General features: G+C 36.3%; 1 protein-coding gene across 1 annotated transcript in view; it reads left to right on the forward strand.

The window, feature by feature from the left end:
• The window catches only part of USP12 (ubiquitin specific peptidase 12), a 33,160-nt gene extending 17,037 nt beyond the window's left edge, over nt 1-16,123 (forward strand). The window contains exons 3-9 of the mRNA XM_021542004.2: nt 32-245; nt 3,217-3,443; nt 8,315-8,391; nt 8,570-8,653; nt 10,961-11,158; nt 12,876-12,954; nt 13,510-16,123. Of these exons, the coding sequence (XP_021397679.1) occupies nt 32-245; nt 3,217-3,443; nt 8,315-8,391; nt 8,570-8,653; nt 10,961-11,158; nt 12,876-12,954; nt 13,510-13,611 (981 nt within the window). The 3' untranslated portion in view covers nt 13,612-16,123. The remainder of the gene's footprint in view (nt 1-31; nt 246-3,216; nt 3,444-8,314; nt 8,392-8,569; nt 8,654-10,960; nt 11,159-12,875; nt 12,955-13,509) is intronic.
• The last annotated feature ends 1,904 nt before the right edge of the window (nt 16,124-18,027 follow it).

Below are 18,027 nucleotides of genomic sequence, written 5' to 3' on the forward strand. Positions count from 1 at the left end.
CAAACTCACAGATCTCTCTCTTATTTTGTAGTTTGGGAATACGTGCTACTGCAATTCAGTTCTCCAGGCACTTTATTTTTGTCGACCATTTCGAGACAAAGTCTTAGCATACAAGAGTCAGCCAAGAAAAAAAGAGAATCTCCTTACATGCTTAGCTGATCTCTTCCACAGTATAGCCACCCAGAAGAAAAAAGTTGGAGTAATACCTCCCAAGAAATTTATAACAAGATTACGAAAAGAAAATGGTAACTTTTTTCTTTTTCTTGTGTAAAAATTATAGCAATTATGATTTAATTCTGAAGCTGACATAGTGGAATGCCTGTATGTTTGTGCTCTGTAGAATACCTATAGCTCTTGGTGCTGTAGTATAAACAAGAGGTGACCCCAGGATAAGGGTGTAACCCTGGAGCAGTTTTGAGAGGGAATCTTTGTCTCTCTCTCTCTTTTTATAGTGCTAAAGTGTATTGTCATATTGTCACTGGCTGCTTATGAAATTGCTTGTTAGTTTTGTTTTTCTGGGAGTTTAGTATTTGTAATCAAAATTCACTATAAAGCCTTTGTTCTTTGTTTTAAAGAAAATATTTTTTGAATGGAGGAATCGGTCTCCCACTCTTGAGTCTGTGGAAAGACTTGCCCATAAGAATCTAGATTAAATCCCCCCACTTTTTAAAACTGACTTAGAATTTATATGTGTGTAACTTCACCTACTTTTAAAACCACTAAGTAGTTTTGGCAAATTGTTTTTTAAATGTCATTATCCTAAATTTCAAGAGATTTCTAGGGATTTTTCACATTTCTTTTTTCTTATCTGCAGGGCTAATTTGTCAGAATGCTCTAGAAAATTATTTAGTGTTAAAATATAAATGGAGCCTTGTAATCTGCTACTCAATTTGGATGCATTTTTATAAAAATAGAACTTTTTTTCCTAATTACTGTATTTAAATAAACTGTATGAGGTGCCATACTTAACACTGCTGCAATAGATACGTTCATACTGGTGCAGTCTTTCCAAGACCATGAATGCAGACTGAAAAAGTATTTAAATGATGACTATCTCCATAGTAAAAACAAGAAATAAAATATGATGACATTCCTAGTTTGACATGGCTCTTCAAGCAAATGCATTCCATGAGCTGTAATGATATTGTTAAAAGAAAGCTCTTGAGTGCTGTTCAATCACTTGCCTGTGCAGAGTAGGAAACTCATTCCCTTCTTTGGCATGTGTACTTGGGTAAGTGTGCTTGTGTTTGATGCATTTACAGAAATAGTTTGTTGTAACAAATGCAGAGAATCATTCAGATGGAAAGCAGAAAGCAAACCACAGGAGCCATTAAGTTCATTATGGAAAGTGTTCTTTGTAATGTGTAATTATGTCATGCCACTAAAATTCTACCCAGAACAAGGCAATTGGAAAACCTTCAGTAATGAAGTCAGATGTGGAAGTTCAACCCTTGTTTTTTGGGCCTCTTTTAATGATGATACTCTCACCTTTTTTACAAATAAATCGCTACATTCAGGCTGCAATTACATGGGTATCATATATGCCATTAAGTGCTTATTGTAAGGGTATATAATTTTGAAGAATAATATAATTTTTTAAGAATTATAATATAATTCTTATATTATAATCTAGATTAATCTGTTAATCTAGATTCTCTTCAGTCATTATCCAGATGTACCAGGGTGATGGCTGAGGACACAGACTTAATGTATTCTGGACTCCAAAGCTGCTGCTTCATCTTTATTTGCAATGTCTGAATATAGCATGCATATATTACACATCTCTGAACTGGAGAGGAGCTTTTCACAAGGGCGTGTAGTGACAGGACAAGGAATAGCTTTAAACTGAAAGAGGCCAGGTTTAGATTAGATATTTGGAAGAAATTATCAACTGTGGTGGTGGTGAGGCACTAGAAAAGCTGTGGATGCCCCATCCCTGGAAGTGTTCCCTGCCAGGCTGGATGGTGCTTTGAGCAACTTGGTCTTGTTGGAAGGTATTCTTGTCCAGAGCAGGGGAGTTGAAATTGAATAGTCTTTAAGGTCCCTTCTAACCCAAGCAATTTTATGTTTCTCATTAATGAACTTAAAGTTTAATTGCCTGGGAAGCAGCTGCTGGCTTGAAGTCAGCTGGAGGTGTACCATTGCATTTGCATGAAGTTCTAATTGTAAAATGAGCAATCCATAGCTTTCACTTTGCTGTAGTTAATGCTCATTACTGACTGGGCACATAGCCCTGACAGGCCTGTGATACTACACTGTGAAGAACCTCTCAAGGCTTTTACCTCAAGAGCCTTGTAGCTCTTGCCTTGCCTTGATTTACTTGATTAAATATAGACCTTGCAGTTGGCTAGATTGAACTCACTCATCTCAAAAACAGTGTAGTAGTTCATTAAATAAACTACATGGTTCTTACTCTTTGCCTGACCTATTGCACTACTTAACCTCTCCAAATGACCTAGATTAGCATCAGGGTTTCCCTACTTAGCTAATTACCCTGGACCCTTTTTTTCTATTTGAAGTTTATTCCTGTATGCCATCAGACTGTAAAGCTTCCCTGGAGTCTCTGTATGCATTTCAAAACTTGAACTTCACTGAGTATCTTTTTTAGTCACCTATCCACTCCTGTACACTGAAGATCTGTCTCAGAACATTCTTGGACTGCCAGCAAAGTGAAGTAATTGCACATTAAAAGACTTGTATGATATTAGCTGGGGATATAGAATGCTTTTTAAATAGGCAGGTAAATTTCCTCTCAGCAATTCCTGGTCAGAGAGAAAAGAAGTAACTATTACTGAATCTGTGTTATCCAAGGCATTGACCTAAGCTTGGCAGAGATAGCATAGCCCTTGTAGGAGATCCAAGTGCCATCTGGAAGCTGGGCAGGATGACCTATACCAGTTCAGGTGGCACCCCACATACATCGGTGTTTAGGTCATTGAATTGTGCCCTGGTTTTCTTGCAGTTTGGTTCGTTTTTCAGGTAATTTCAATCAGCTGAGTGATTCCTGTCAGTGCAAGCTGACTTGCTGTCCCCTCTTCTCACCCCTTATTTTTTTGGCTTAGTTTATCAAGTAGGCATTTTGGTTCAGTGTCGTATTGCTGTGAATGATTCAAGATGTGAAATAAAGGACTGGTTTTGAAATATGACTCTCTTAAAAACCTTTCTGTAGTACAGCACTAACTGATCAGTTAGTAAGCCTTCTGTTTTATCTCGCAGAACTTTTTGATAACTACATGCAGCAGGATGCACACGAGTTCCTAAACTACCTTTTGAATACGATTGCGGACATCTTGCAAGAGGAGCGGAAGCAGGAGAAGCAGAACGGGCGCCTGCCCAACGGCAGCGTGGACAGCGAGAGCAGCAGCCCGCCTGACCCCACCTGGGTGCACGAGATCTTTCAGGGGACACTGACCAACGAAACCAGGTGTCTGACCTGTGAAACTGTAAGTTCTCACGTGCTTTGCAAACACGAATGCTGCCCAGTTTCTTTCTTCAGTGATCTTTATATTTGTGTGAATATTTGCATTTTTTTCTTCGTTAGTGAGAACGTTCCAGCAGCTGATGCATGAATTGTAGGAAGAGTCATTTGATCAGTATTGGGGAAATGCCCAATTGGATTTTTTTGTCAATGTGATCATAATCACCTTCAAAATTTAGATCGGAAAATTCCAAAGTGGTGTATTCTGAAACAAAATAAACTCACGGATTTAAGGGTGTGAGATTCTTCTCAAATGTAATGTCTTAATAACTTAATGTCATACTTGGTGATACATCTCATAATTAAGTATTATGAATCAGTTTCAATGGATTCCTGGTTTTTAAATTTAAAGCCATTGAAATCAAGATATTAATAGTTGGCTTTTGGTACTTTGATAGTAGACTGGGATTCTCAAAAAACATACCTTCATGTTCATGAAAAGTAATCCTTCCCTAAATGTTTGTCCACAGGAATTCTTCTAATACTACACCCTGAGAAATAAACTTTCTCTGAGTATGCTATGCTAAAATATTTTTGAAAAGTTCTACAATAATAAGAAGAATGTATTTCATAAAAACTTTAAATTGGATTTTACCAGCTTGAGAAAGGGTAAAAGCAGCACACTTTGAAAATTACAGTAATTCTGTCATGGTCTATTCCTTAGAGATTGTAAAAAAGCTAAATGACTTTGGTTTTTGTATAACTTCATGCCAATTTTCTTTAACTTAATTAGGTAATGCAGATATGTCAGCATGACGTTGGAAGGGAGGAATTAATCAAATCTGTATATTTCCCATGTAATTTTCTCAGTCTTCTAGAAATACTCATCTCTTTTATTTCAAAGAAAAGAGTTTCATAATGTCACGTATAATGTAACTGCAGACTATGAGTAATTTAGGTGCTGATTCCACGCTGCCATATTCTTTTTCTGGCAGATTTCCCCTCCCTAATAAGTATTTCTTGGCAACTGTCAGTTGTTTCTCTTCTAGTTCTTGAGCTGTTCCTTTTTTTTTTTTCCTTGAAACATGAGTTTAGCCTAAGTCTTTTGACACAACTGGCATCATTACCTTTTCTCACTGTGACATGAATTACTGCTGTCAGGATTTTGATTTAGGTACCATCCTTAATGCAATTTTAAAACACTGATATGCTCTTTGCTAGCATGTTTTAGTAGTTATCAGGTCTGTCCCAATTTTGAGAATTCTAGTAACACTGCTTAGGATTTCTTTTTCTATTAGCTATTGCTGATAGAAAAATCTAGCTATTGCTGAACAAGATAATAATCAAAATAATCTGGAAACTATTGTATCAGTTCCTGTTTGTTTAGTCTATCAGCTTGTGTCTAAAACACAGTGACCTGGAAATGAGCACTTAGAAACACATTTGGACACATTAAATGGGTAGTATTACTGTGGATTGTGTCTTATTTTTAAAAATACAAAGTATATATGATTGCTTTGATGCTTATTAGAAGCTGTTGGCATTTAGATCATTTCAGAATGTTTAGAAATATAAGCTAAAATGTTAGGAGTACTTGAAAATAGCTCATGTACAAAATGATAAGCAATAGTGGATGAATTACTGCTTCTTAATGACAAGACAATAGCCCTAGTATATTTTTAATTTGAATTGGAAAATTCTTGCATATTTAAATATAAAGCATAACATATATCTCTGCTAAAAGTGACAGACATTATCTTCTAATTGGACCAACCTCCTCAATGTTCCTAAAATGAGAAAAATTTATTCTGGTTTTAGTTGTCCTGGTTGTAGAAAAGAGCATCCTTCCAGATGCACTGCTCCATTAGCCCATCATAAGATAAAAATTGAACTCTCTGAAGATGCATTCTCAGTTTACGTATGGACAGTGGAATATAAGGAATATAGATATGATTCTTTAACAAAGATTTGTGTTGTGAATCAAGCCACTTTATTAAATGAATATGTTACAAAAGGATTGTAATTGTCTTTACATGTTTTAATGTGGTCTCTCTTTATAATGCTTTCATCCTTCCTTGATAGAGGCAGAATGATGAAGTGAATGTAAATTTTATGGCTAGTTTATAGAAACGATCTAGAAATTAATTGGTTTTACTGATTTCTCTCATAGTTTAAGGAAGGATAACAGTAAACCAGAAAGTATTATAATTGGCTTCATTAAGATTAAATTTCAAAAAGCTAAATGTTGCCAGTACTTCTACTGAGAAATATAGGAAATTGTCAGTCTACAGGTGATGGTCTTGCTCTTGGACTCAAGTGACTCTACAAGGCATAAAATTCTTTGCTCAATTCTGCTTTGACTGAGAGAAGGCAATAAGGAAAATCCCAGTGTTCTTTCTCCTATGAGTACTACAGAGCCTTTAGCTCTGCTTGATTTTCTTTCTATCTTTTTTTTTTGTTAACCAAGATAAATCACACATTTTGTTTCAGCTTCTTTTAAAAATACTTTCTGTTTTAGTACACATGGCAGTCCATAGCTGCAAAAGCTCTTTTGCCAGTGAGCAGATTCACACTGCCAGTGAAGTTCCCAAGTGTAAGACATAATGGATTCTGTGAGTGTCAGCCTTCTGAGCTTTGTGTTCTGTGCAGCTTTGGTCATCAGAGTACAGCTGAGCTGCGTGGGTGCAGATTATGTCCTTGACGTGAGAGCAGCACACCATCCTCTTCAGGCAGAACACTGGAACATCTGAAGTCCTCACTATTACTCAGATGTTCCTGTTAGGAGCACCCAGACAGCTTTTTGAACACATCAGGGTTCGATTCTGCAAGTGCTGAGGTTTTCTGATCATGCCCGTCTTTTTTCATTCTATAGATGATTGAAATATACAGCATTGCTCATTGTAGTCTAAGAAGCTTAGTGATGTTTATTTGAAACAGAACCTTTACAAAAGGTGGGGGGTAGGCTTGTAAGTCTCCAGAGTGGCTTTTAATTTTATTTTTAAACTAAAACTATATGAGTTTATCTTAGAAAAATCTGTTCAAATACTAAGGCTCAAAGAATCTTAAGAAGAGGAATTTATAAGTCACCAAAATAAATGGGAGACATCCACGTGGCTATTCTTGCAGTAATGCCTTTAATGGTTCCTCATGATCCTAAGTGCACTGTTCTGGCTAACCTGAGTGAGGTGTTTTAAGGCCATATCACAGAGAATGGAAACTGTCCCTTTGCAAACTTCTGTTTTCAGTACCAATCTCTTTTTAACCAAGAAGAACACATCCCTTCCCTTCTCTCCATTGCCTTTACAGCTTTTGTGTGGGATAAAGCTGCCTGTGAAATCTGTTTTATTTCACGTAATTTTCTTTGATTAGACCAGAAGATGAAGAATTATCTAATTGCATGTCTGAATAACACTGATCACATGACTCTGTAATTCCAGCTGTCCTAGCTGAAGACAGCAGCAGAGTATTTTCTAGAACTGATTTTTTTTTTCTGAGCCATTCTTAATCCCCAGTTACGGTGATTTTCAACAGAGTTCTTAATGTAATAAATGCAGGTCTGATAATTCCAAGAGTGATTTGCGAGGAGATATTTTGAAAAATTGTCCACACAACTAGACCATAATACATCCCTGAATACAGGAAATGTGCAGCACACTGAAGATGCAGTTGGCTTTTTTCCCCACTCTGAACATTTTGGAAGTTTTCCTTATGTGTTCTGTGATCTCTCTAAAAGTATAAACACTATACTTGAGCATCTGAATATTGCAGTTACAATGATGTGTACTGACACAGTGGCGTTTTTTGACATGCACACTTAGCTCTTGGACAGACTAGCAGCAGAACGTGGGAGCCCAGTCCAGCTTTCAACTTAATTTCCTGGGTGTTTGGATTTGCCCTGAGTTATTAATTCTCAAATATGGTTGTCTCGACCACCTGCCTTTTTCTTTTTTTCTCCATGTACACTGCCCTTAGGAGCTGTGTGTTTCTACTCTCTTGATTATCAGAGACCAACTTTCCACTTTTTTTTTCCATTCGGAGTTGAAAGGGGAACACAAATCTCATATATTTAAATGATTGATTTACATTATTTCCCTGTAGCCATTCCACTTTTCCTGCATTCAGGCAAGAAACTGCAGCAAGGTATCTTTTCTAAAAGCATTTACTACTGTATCTAGGCAGAGACCATTGTCATGAGTGACATTGACTATCTTTAGATACAGAGAGGACACAGTAGCAGGCAAAAGTTAAGGTTGCATATATCTGGTTCTTAAAACTTAATACCATAGTTGGTTTTCAGGGCAGCTGTGGATTTTTTCATAATTTGTCAGGGTTTGTGGTGGAATTTATTTTCTGCTTGTAGAATGTTCTGTTTTACATTCTTGTTTTTCTTACATTTTTTTGAGAATTGGCTACTGTTCTGCCTCTGTCAGACCAAGCTCTTATTTGCCAAATTTACTGTCTGCTGAGTATGAGTCCAGCCTGGAAAAGACTTCAGTATTCATGCTGTTTATTAGGTACACTGTGACATGCAAATACATAACTTTCAATTCAAGGGACTTAGAGAAGAACAGAAGTCAGAGCACTAAGCAGAAGAACCACAGTGATTCTGTTATTTTGAAAAATCTGGGGTGCAGAAGAAACTTGGCATTAATATAGTTGATCTGAAATCACAGCATAATGAAAACTGGCATTATATACACCCAGAGATTCATACACACTTCACCCTTCCTGAAAAGAAAGAAAAAATTCAGCAAATCTCTGAAACAGAAAGGCCACTTGCAAAATTTTTTATAGGATATTATAGGGTAAAAGATGCATTCTGTCACTAAAAAGTGGAACTGAAAAACAGAGGTAAATTAGTATTATTTGTTTTAACTATGTCTTCTTTTCATGCAGGTAAGCAGCAAGGATGAAGACTTCCTAGACCTTTCAGTTGATGTGGAGCAGAATACTTCAATCACTCACTGTTTAAGGTAGACACAAACATCCAGTTTTTTGTGATTTGCTTTTACCTGTTACCAGAAAGCAGGAAATAAGCTGCCAGTTCTATCTTATATAGATTGAAATGTATTAAATTATGTTGATATTGTACATTTATATGGATATTTCATATTTAAAGTTAGTATTTACAGCTTTCTTTCTTTTACTCAGGGGTTTCAGCAACACAGAAACTCTGTGCAGTGAGTACAAGTATTACTGTGAAGAGTGTCGCAGTAAGCAAGAAGCACATAAAAGGTAGGGCACAGCTGGGGAAGGAGAAAAATAACCCATGCATCCAGTGAAAATACTCTGGTGTTTCTTTTCTGTGTGTGTGTAAAGGAGAGAACACCTTTTTCCCCTTAATTTTCTTGCACTTAAAAGTAACTTGCTTTCATTCCTCTTGCTAGAATTCAGTGTGTCTCTTTCCATGAGTAGTGAGAATCCCTGTAAAGTATTTTAGGACTCCTTTGATCATTACTTATTTTACAAATGGGAAAATGAATAGTCTTAAGAGAAAAATAAGTTAAGAAGCCAAGTTAAAACAAACTGTTGGTGACTAATCAAAGATAATTGGCAATTATGAAAAATCATTGATTGCATGTGGCTTTTTAAACTTAGTTTTGTTTTGAAAATATTTTTTTTTTCCAGTTGCTGAAAGATTCAGTTTGATAGGACTTTTTGTAACTATTGCTGTTAACTGAGTTTCTGATTTCTTAAACATGTTTGATTAGTTGTACTAAACTGCTTGACAGTGCTCCTGAAAATCATTAGAAGTTCTTTGGAAGCCAGAAAATCATTATGTTTGTTTAAAACCAATTCTTGTCTGCCTAATAATTCTAGTCATGTTTACACCTTTGAAAAACCTGTCAGTTTGTGTACTGTGTGGTTATTTATTATCTGAGAAAGTATTTGGCTGAAGGAGTGGGAGCTCTGACATGCTCTACTGGTTATACCACTGCTGCTGGTTATTTGGTTTACCATAGATTGCATGCACAGCTTTTGCATATCTCATCTGCCAAGTCTGCCTTCATATGTTGCCTAAGCTCACTAATTGGTGTCTGGTAGAGGTTGTGAATCCAGACCTGGCATGTTTTCTGTTGCCTGAGCTTTTTTTCTGTGTGGGAGGTAATGTGAGCCATGACCAATATAAATTGAGTTGACATTAACCTGTACTGTAGGCACTTCCATGGCAAAACACAGCTTTAATTGCTTATATTTTGGATTTCACGTGGGTTGTAAGTTCAGTTTCACTACAGTCATACTTTTCTTCCATCTCTATTAATAAACAGTTTATCTGTGATGGTGACTACTCAGCTAGCAAAGATGGTGTACCAAATTTCTTCATCATTGAATGAGTTCCTATTACCAAACACAGTTACATTATAAGGAGAAGACTTAGTTTTGAAAAGAAAGCAGAAATTGTAGCCATAATATAATAAAAATGTAACTCATCCTAAAAAATTAGTTGCTTCTGTCATCTTTCTGCCCTGCTCCAGCTGTTTTCCTTTCCTAGTTCCCTTTTAGGCAGGTGAGTTATCAAGGAATTTGTCCACAGTCCCCTATCTTTTGAGAAAACCAGTTGTCTTTTACAAATTTCCTGATACTCTGAAAGTGTGGTGTTAATAGACATGTCTGAAACCTGGGCTCTATTGCAGAGACTTTTGAGCTGCATTTAGGGGGTTAAAGTTTGAAAAGTCAGCACTGTGCTGATCTAAGGCACTTGGCTGTGCCAAGAAGCAGAGCACTTTGGTTTGGTTGTTCTGTTAGGATGGGCAGATTTATTGCCCAAAGATTTGGAAGTCTGTGTTTGCTGCCAGGCCAGCTATGGTTGGCTGAGGAGGATTTGTAGTACCTGAGGAAAGGAGCTATTGAGCCCTCAGCAGAACTAGATCACTTTCTGGCTTTGACTGCCATAAAACACTGCTGCAACATTTGTATGAAATTTTAGTGCCAGAGCTCAGCCTTATCTTGTTTGGATAGCAGGAGGTAGGTGCATAACAGTGAGCTATTTGTGTTCCTTGGAAATTTTAAATGAATGGCTAGGAAAGCTTGGAGTAATACTTACACGACAAAGTTGTGTAACAAAGATCTTTATTTTAAAGATCTTGTTTGACTTGGCTGGTTTACTGGGAAATTCAGCTGGAACAGGTCCTCTGAAATTGCTCTGTGGCAATACCTGCACTGTACATCAAGTAGGATCTAGGTTTTGCTTTTGGAACTCTGGAAAGCTATGGGTAGATATACTTAAAAATTGAATTCTGTGCTATGTGCTTTTTATGTCTAAATTATTACGTGAGCTCATCACAGCTGTTTTTATATACTATATTTTACTGTTTTAAATAGTCAGTTTAAAAATTTTAAGTTCTCTCTTTCAGTTAAAGATCTTCCTTTAGTTTAGGAACACTATATGCTTTTAAACAGCTGATTATTTTGGGGTTTTTTTAATGCTTACAAAGGTTTTTAAAGACTTCAGTAGAACAAGTTTCTTGTTGATACCAAGTGAATGTTTAGAATGAATATTGGAAATACTGCTGTTTTTTTTGGGTTTGTTCTTTTTTTCAGGATGAAAGTAAAAAAGCTGCCTATGATTCTGGCTCTCCATTTGAAGAGATTTAAGTACATGGATCAGCTGCATCGATACACAAAACTCTCTTATAGAGTAGTTTTTCCTTTAGAGCTTCGTTTATTTAACACCTCAGGAGATGCCACCAATCCTGACAGAATGTATGACCTTGTTGCTGTGGTAGTCCATTGTGGAAGGTAATAACTCTGCTTTAAACTAGGGATTTTTTTATAAACATAACTGTTCTTATAGCATTTAGAGACCTCTTAAAAAGAAATGTTTTTAGGAAAAAGAGTATGGTGGGGAAAAGCTACCAGTCCTGACAGAAATTATGGCTTTGTTGTTTGAGAGATCATTGTGAAACATGGTAACTGTATTTCACGTTACAGATCTGTATATGAACTTAACTAAAAGAAACCAAACACAAAATGCACATTATGGTATAATAATATTTAAAAACAGTTTCTAAGGAAAAAAGCTTTCTTAGGAAGGAAAGCATTATAGAAAGATTAATTAAAGCACTTCCTTTAGGGTGTGGGTTTTGTTTTTTTTTTTTCCTTCAGGCTTGAACAACATTTTCTGAACTATATCCATATAAATTTTCCTGATTACTTTCAAAGTAGGACTGTTAGATTTTGCTATATTCAACAAATGTTCTTGTGGCTTCAAGGTTTAAAACCAGGTTGTTCTACAAACTTCTTATTCAGTGGATAAAAGCCCCAACTTGAAAAGCTGAAAATCATGATTTGACATCTAGAATCACAGAATAATTTATGTTGTGAGGTCAAATACTAAAACTCAAAACAGGGTAACTTTGACATTAGATTAGGTTGCACTGGTCACAGTTTCGTAACTGGGAATCCTAATTTACTTTCTCTTTAGGCAATTTGCTCCACTTACTCAGTGTTCTTACAATGACTAGAGAGTACAGTTAAGATAAATAGGTCTCAAATTGGACAATTTTGGAAAATAAGCCTTTGTGCCATAGTTTTCTGGGACAGTCTTGTTCTGGATTATAAGGCAAATTCTTTCTGGCGCTTCTGACCATTTCTGCCTTCTTGGGGACTTCTCCATTCTGGAGCTGTGGGCAGGAAGGAGATGCCCATACTGTTTTCACCATGTTGGTGATCTGGTGCACAGACCTCTCCCTCGGGGACGGCAGCCTTCCCTCCCTGATCTCCAGCAGTCCATGGGAGTGCTGCTGGCCAGTTCAGCAGTTCCAGGACTGCTTTAACTTGGTTGTACACTTTCAGTTGTAAGGTTCAGCTGTTTCAGGAATTGTACAGTTTCCTTACTTGAAACCTGATGAGAAATAAAGTTTTATTGGGTTGTTTTTTTCTGGCATAGTCGCAGAGAAATTTCTTGTCTGCCATAACTGAAGAGGAGGCTAAGCATTGTAACAATTTTAATTGGGAGCCCTTCTCATTGCTGAGCTTCTTGAGGCTCCTGAACTGCCCATTTAATTCTATTTCTGTTTACAGTGGACCAGATAAAGAGACTGGAGATGCGCAGCAGCTCTACAGCTTTTTTTCTTTCTGAAGATCAGAAATAGTTTGGGATCTGTTCTGTCTCTATGAAATATCAGAATGCTTTACTGATTTCACTTCTCTGTCTCTGTTAAAGATTTCATTTATATTTTCAGTGCCTGTGCTGCTCATTCCTTATTTGAAATTGTAAATCTTTATTTAGCATAATAAGTAAGACCATATTATGATGATGATCTAAGTAGAGAGTAAAAAAAAAAAAAAACCAAAACAAAAAAACCCAGACACATCCAAACAGAAATTGTAGTGGCAGCCATTCATTTTAATTACTGTTAAGTATTGCTTTTCTACAAGAAAAATAATTAAAGGGAATGCATCTCCACATATATGTGTGTTATGGTTTGTGTTCTTTCCTAATTTTATTTTACAGTGGCCCTAACAGAGGACATTATATTGCAATAGTGAAGAGTCACGATTTTTGGTTGCTTTTTGATGATGATATTGTTGAGGTAAGCCCAACCAGAGCACATGCACCTCCCTTGTGGATCTGATTATCTAAAATAGAACGACTGGTGTGCTGATGAAAAGAGGCTTCAACCCCAGTCTAAATGAGCAATAATTGTATATGCAGAACTGTGCCTTACAAATTGACTGCACTTTGAATACTTTGAATTCCATTTAGGCTTTTGTACTTAAAAGAAACTCCTTGTCGTTTATGACCACTGTCTTTCACCATCTTTTAATAAAGTATTCTGTGGAAAGAAGACAAGTAATGATATAGATAAATTGGGTTTTAGCTTACAATACGTAGGAACTTAATGCAATACTTACAACAACACTTAAAAATTTATATATAAAACATACATAGCTGCTACCCTCTGTGCAGTTGATAGCTGAGGGGAAGCTGAGACATGACAAGTTTTAAGAATTATTTGGATCTTATTGTTTTATGTAATTATGTGAAAATTAATTTGGTTTGGCAATAACTGTTAGAGTGGAGCCTAATTTTATGTGTATATTATGCAAGACATTCCTCATTCAATTTTTTGTGGTTTTACACCCAGAAAATCGATGCACAAGCTATTGAAGAATTCTACGGGTTGACGTCAGACATCTCAAAGAACTCTGAGTCTGGTTACATCCTCTTCTATCAGTCTCGGGACTGAGGGGGAGCTGTAGTGAAGAGAGATTTTTGTGTCTCGCATCTTCTCTTTCCTGGAATGGAGCAAGCACTGAAGAGAAGGAAAGCAGGGAGCTCTAGGGGCAATAGCACAGTTTGCACACAACTAAGAAAAGAGTTTGGGGTTCTTAAAACTTTTGTATCGTTTTCATTTTATTTGCTCAGGTATCATGCTGACTACACATCTCCACTGCATCCCATAAAAGCAAAAAGAGAGATACCAGCCACTCTTGCAGGAGCTTTCCTTTGGGGAATACCATCTCTGTGGTCCTAGTTCAAAGCCTATTGAAGCCTTCCATGGGCTTCAGTGGCCTTTGAATCAGGTTCTCACTGCACTGCCAGATTGGTGCAGTTTAGAGCCTTAGAAATCTGTATTTTATACAGACTTTGTGTATAAAAGGTAAAGGATTCCCTGTGAAATTATTTTCTTGTGCTTAAGTTGGAAAGAATGAGGTTTGGAGGGTTAACATGTGAGCACGAAGTTATGTTTGGGCCCAACTCAATTGCCTTCTTGATTGAAGTGGTTTAACTGAAAGTGTAAACTGGTGTCAGGGAGGCAAGGATGCTTTGCTTCTCTGGAGAAGCTTACATTATTTATAATGTGTGATCGGGAACAATCAGTCAAGGTTATGGCTTTTAATCTCCGTATGGGGAAAGATTTGGTTTGTAATAGTTTATTTTTATTTATAAATTATTGTAACTTTGGATCTTGTGTATTGTCCTCTATTCTAACAAGTACTGGAAGTTTTATATATCCCTTTGAATTTAAACTGATTATGTTTAAATATTAAAGGAGAGACAATAAAAATTACAAAAGTGACACCTACAATATCTGAAAAAAATTTATAACACAGAAGAGAGATTTCCTTCTAGAGGAACTGGTATCTAACTCAGGTACTTTAATTAAATCAGAATAGACTCTTCCCATTAATGGGTGAAAAATGTGATGAAACTGTTATGTAGAAGATGTAAATCATGAGAAAATGTTGGTGCAGTGGTGGTATACCAGTTTTTGTAGTTCTTTGATGATTTGTTAATGGTTCATACTCTAGGCAAATTAGAATTATTGGGATCAAAGTAAATAATTTTAAGAATGTTATTTCCTCTCCTAAAAGCAGATCAACATCTGTTAAGCATTAAATTAGGTCTGAGTAATAAGAAGAAATAGGTTTGGAATTTCATGAGACTGAAGATACCATTCCTGTGAAAGTAATAATATTTAAGTCCTGTATAGTGGAAATTTTTGAAACTAAGCAGCTTACCTTGCTTTAGGTTTATGAAACAGCATTAAGAATTAAATCTTGACAAAACACCTGATCTGTAAAAAATGTGAATTATTTGACATTCTTCACCTAGGAGTACATTGTCTGACAGTAGCTGAATGTAATTTCTGGAAGGTCATTGAATGTGCATTCCAGATTATGGCAATCAGGTCTTGGATGTCCTTGTCACTCCCTTGTCAGCTAGTGATTTTTACATTACTGTAATTTTCTAAGGTTATTTTGTTGATACTGTTACAACTTTTAAAAAGAATGTCTCCTGTCTGCTGCTATAACTGACTATTTACTTACCTGTATCTTTTAGCTCAGGAAATGACTTCACCTATTCACTCAGTTGAACAAATCTTTAACAGGGTCACTAAATAAATTGGGCTATTTAGCAACTGTCATACTACAACAAATCACTTTTGTAAGATGCAGAGTTTCTAATACCTTGGTTTGGCTAGAATTCTTTTATAGAAGATTATGTATCATGATTAAACTACCAGCATTGCAAGGTAAAACCTAAATATTGTGGGAGGTGCAGAAAAATATGATCGGATTTTTCTGAAAGGATTCAAATAATGTTAACATCTGTTTTTTGCTTTCAATAGAAATTAAATAATGGTGCATGTTAGAAGGATGAAGTCCTTTACATACTAAAGGTACGGTATTGCTGAAGAACTGTCATATTACCTTTTGCTAATTTGTTTGGTATTTTTCTTCTTTTTTTCTTATTTTTCTTTTTTCTTTGTTTTTTTTCTTTTGTTTTAATGTAGTTGAAAACTGAGGCTAGTTGATAAATGTTAACAAAATGTTAACAAAATTCAAAACATTTTTGTTGTTTCACTGGTTTTACTCCTGCTATGTATTTTTATAAGATACTGACTTTTATTTTGTATAGGGGTTTTGAGATAGTATTCCAAATTATATATTTCATTTTTCTTTTAGCGCAGCTGAAATAATTGTAAGTTCTTAATTAAATTGATGTCAGAAACTGCAATTTAAAACAGAATTAAAAGAGAGAGAAATTTGAAATATAACTGATTGGTATGTAAAAAAATATAGGATTTTTTTTGGCTATAATACAGTGAGGAGTGTGGGAAAGTTGTCAGTTGTTGTAAATGGTGGAATTTATTTGCTGTGTAACTATGTAAATGTTGATTGGGATTGCAGTCCCTTATTTTGTATATTGGAGCAAAAAACTTCTATTAAATAAAGTTATGTTCTCTAAAGATACATACTGTATCCTTTGTGGAGCCCAGATGGTCAGTCAGTGCCTTTTGTACTGTATAATGTTTTCAAACAAAAAAAATCTATGTGGAACTTGCTGTATTAGGCCAGCTGCCCTGAGCCCTGGGCAGAGAGGTGTGTGTCAATACACTGCATTAAATATCTTACTCAATGTGTTGTTAGAGAAATCATAGAGTGGCAGACAGGTTTTGGGGTGGTGTGCTGCTCTGGGAGTAGTTTTTGATAAGTCTGTCGTCTCTGAGGTAGAAGAGAAGGGAGTTTTAAATAATGTTCTTCCTGGACTTCACCTTAAAAACAAATTTGTACCTTGCCACAAAATACGTGCCCAAGTTGTCCAAGGGATTTCTTGGATCACTACCTTGTGGGAGGGAAAAGAGAAGGAAAGAAAAATGGGAGAATTTACAGCATTAACATGTGAGAGACTGACAAAGGACTGCTGGACAGAAATACAAGCTGTAGCTGGTTACAGTATCCATGGATGATCTGGGATCATTCTTCACTTGGAGTCCGCTCTTCTTTTGTAATGGAAGTAAATAAACTTGAGGTTTCACAAACAGCTCAGACCCTGCCATAGTTGTAGTTGTGACGACTGTATCTGTAGCCTTTCACTGCCCAGAAATGATGACTTTTAGGTGTTGGGTTACATGTAGGAATAGTTAAACAAAGCTATATTTTCAGAATTTAATCATAAATCAGATTGCATCTCCTTGGGTGGCATTCAGGTGGTGGGAGCACACAGGGATTTGGGGCCACTTCAGATCCCCCACCACAGGCTGTGCCATCTGCATTGGGCTGGCAGAGTAATGTAAGGATACAGAACTGTATCCTTCTGGAGCAGCAGCTTGAAGCTGGGAATGACATCCTGGCTTGTTCCCTGTGGAAGAGGGTGGTGGTTTGTATCTGTGGATTTGGTTTTTTTCTTGTCATTGGTTTAGGGTTTTTAAACATTGTCTGAGAACAGTTTCTTGAAATAGTTTTCATAGATGAAACTACCTCTTTGGTTATCTTTATCTCTAAAAGAAGAAGATGTTTCAGTGCATGTTAATTACCTGTGGGCTGCAGTGTTACACTGATGATACTTCTGTGACTTTTAGACAAGTTTAAACAGTGCAGGTATTGATTTTTTTCTTCCGAAGATTGGGTGTGCTTTGTAAGGTTTCCACTTTTCCCCCACATTTGTCCAAGTTGATCTTAAGTTTATGAAATTTTCCCCTTGGAAATTCAGGGGTTTTTTTCCCTCTTGACAATGCAGTGTTAATGGTTTTGGTCTTCTAAGGCTTCAAAGTCCTCTAACCTCTCACAGCATAATGTGAGATGTATAATACATTAGTCTCTTTTCCTGTGAGCCTCCAAGAACTCAATTATTACTGAATTAATATTCTGCATAATGTGTATTCGGTGGTGGTTCACTTTGCAGTGGCTTTGCCACTGATTGATTGCTATAAATGAACTGTGCAAGTCAACTACCATGCAAACAAACACAAGTTTCATAAATACAGAGATTCCTGAAATCCACTGTTTCCTGTTTTGATGATAAGAGTGTGGTGAAGCAGTCATGAATTTTCTTTGGACTTTGTTAAAATATATTCTTTGGGGAACTTCTATACTTCTACAAGAATGTGTATGATATATAAGGAAGATTGTAGATATCACCAATTTGAAATGAACAGAACAATATCTTTGAGTTTCTTAATAAAAGTACAAATAAATTATATTCCTTCTCTCTAGTGGCTTGTGATTGCTGCCTGCATAAGAGATTGTAAGGGCTCAGAAGACAGCAAGGTACTTTGTAGCCAGGTCATTGTTCTAGAACCCATGTTGGTATCATTAGGGAGCTCTAATTACAGAAGGATCATCAGTCGTGTCCTTGATCTGCACTCTGCAGCTTA

The sequence above is a fragment of the Lonchura striata genome, chromosome 2 (genome assembly GCF_046129695.1).
Source record: "Lonchura striata isolate bLonStr1 chromosome 2, bLonStr1.mat, whole genome shotgun sequence".
NCBI lineage: Eukaryota > Metazoa > Chordata > Aves > Passeriformes > Estrildidae > Lonchura > Lonchura striata.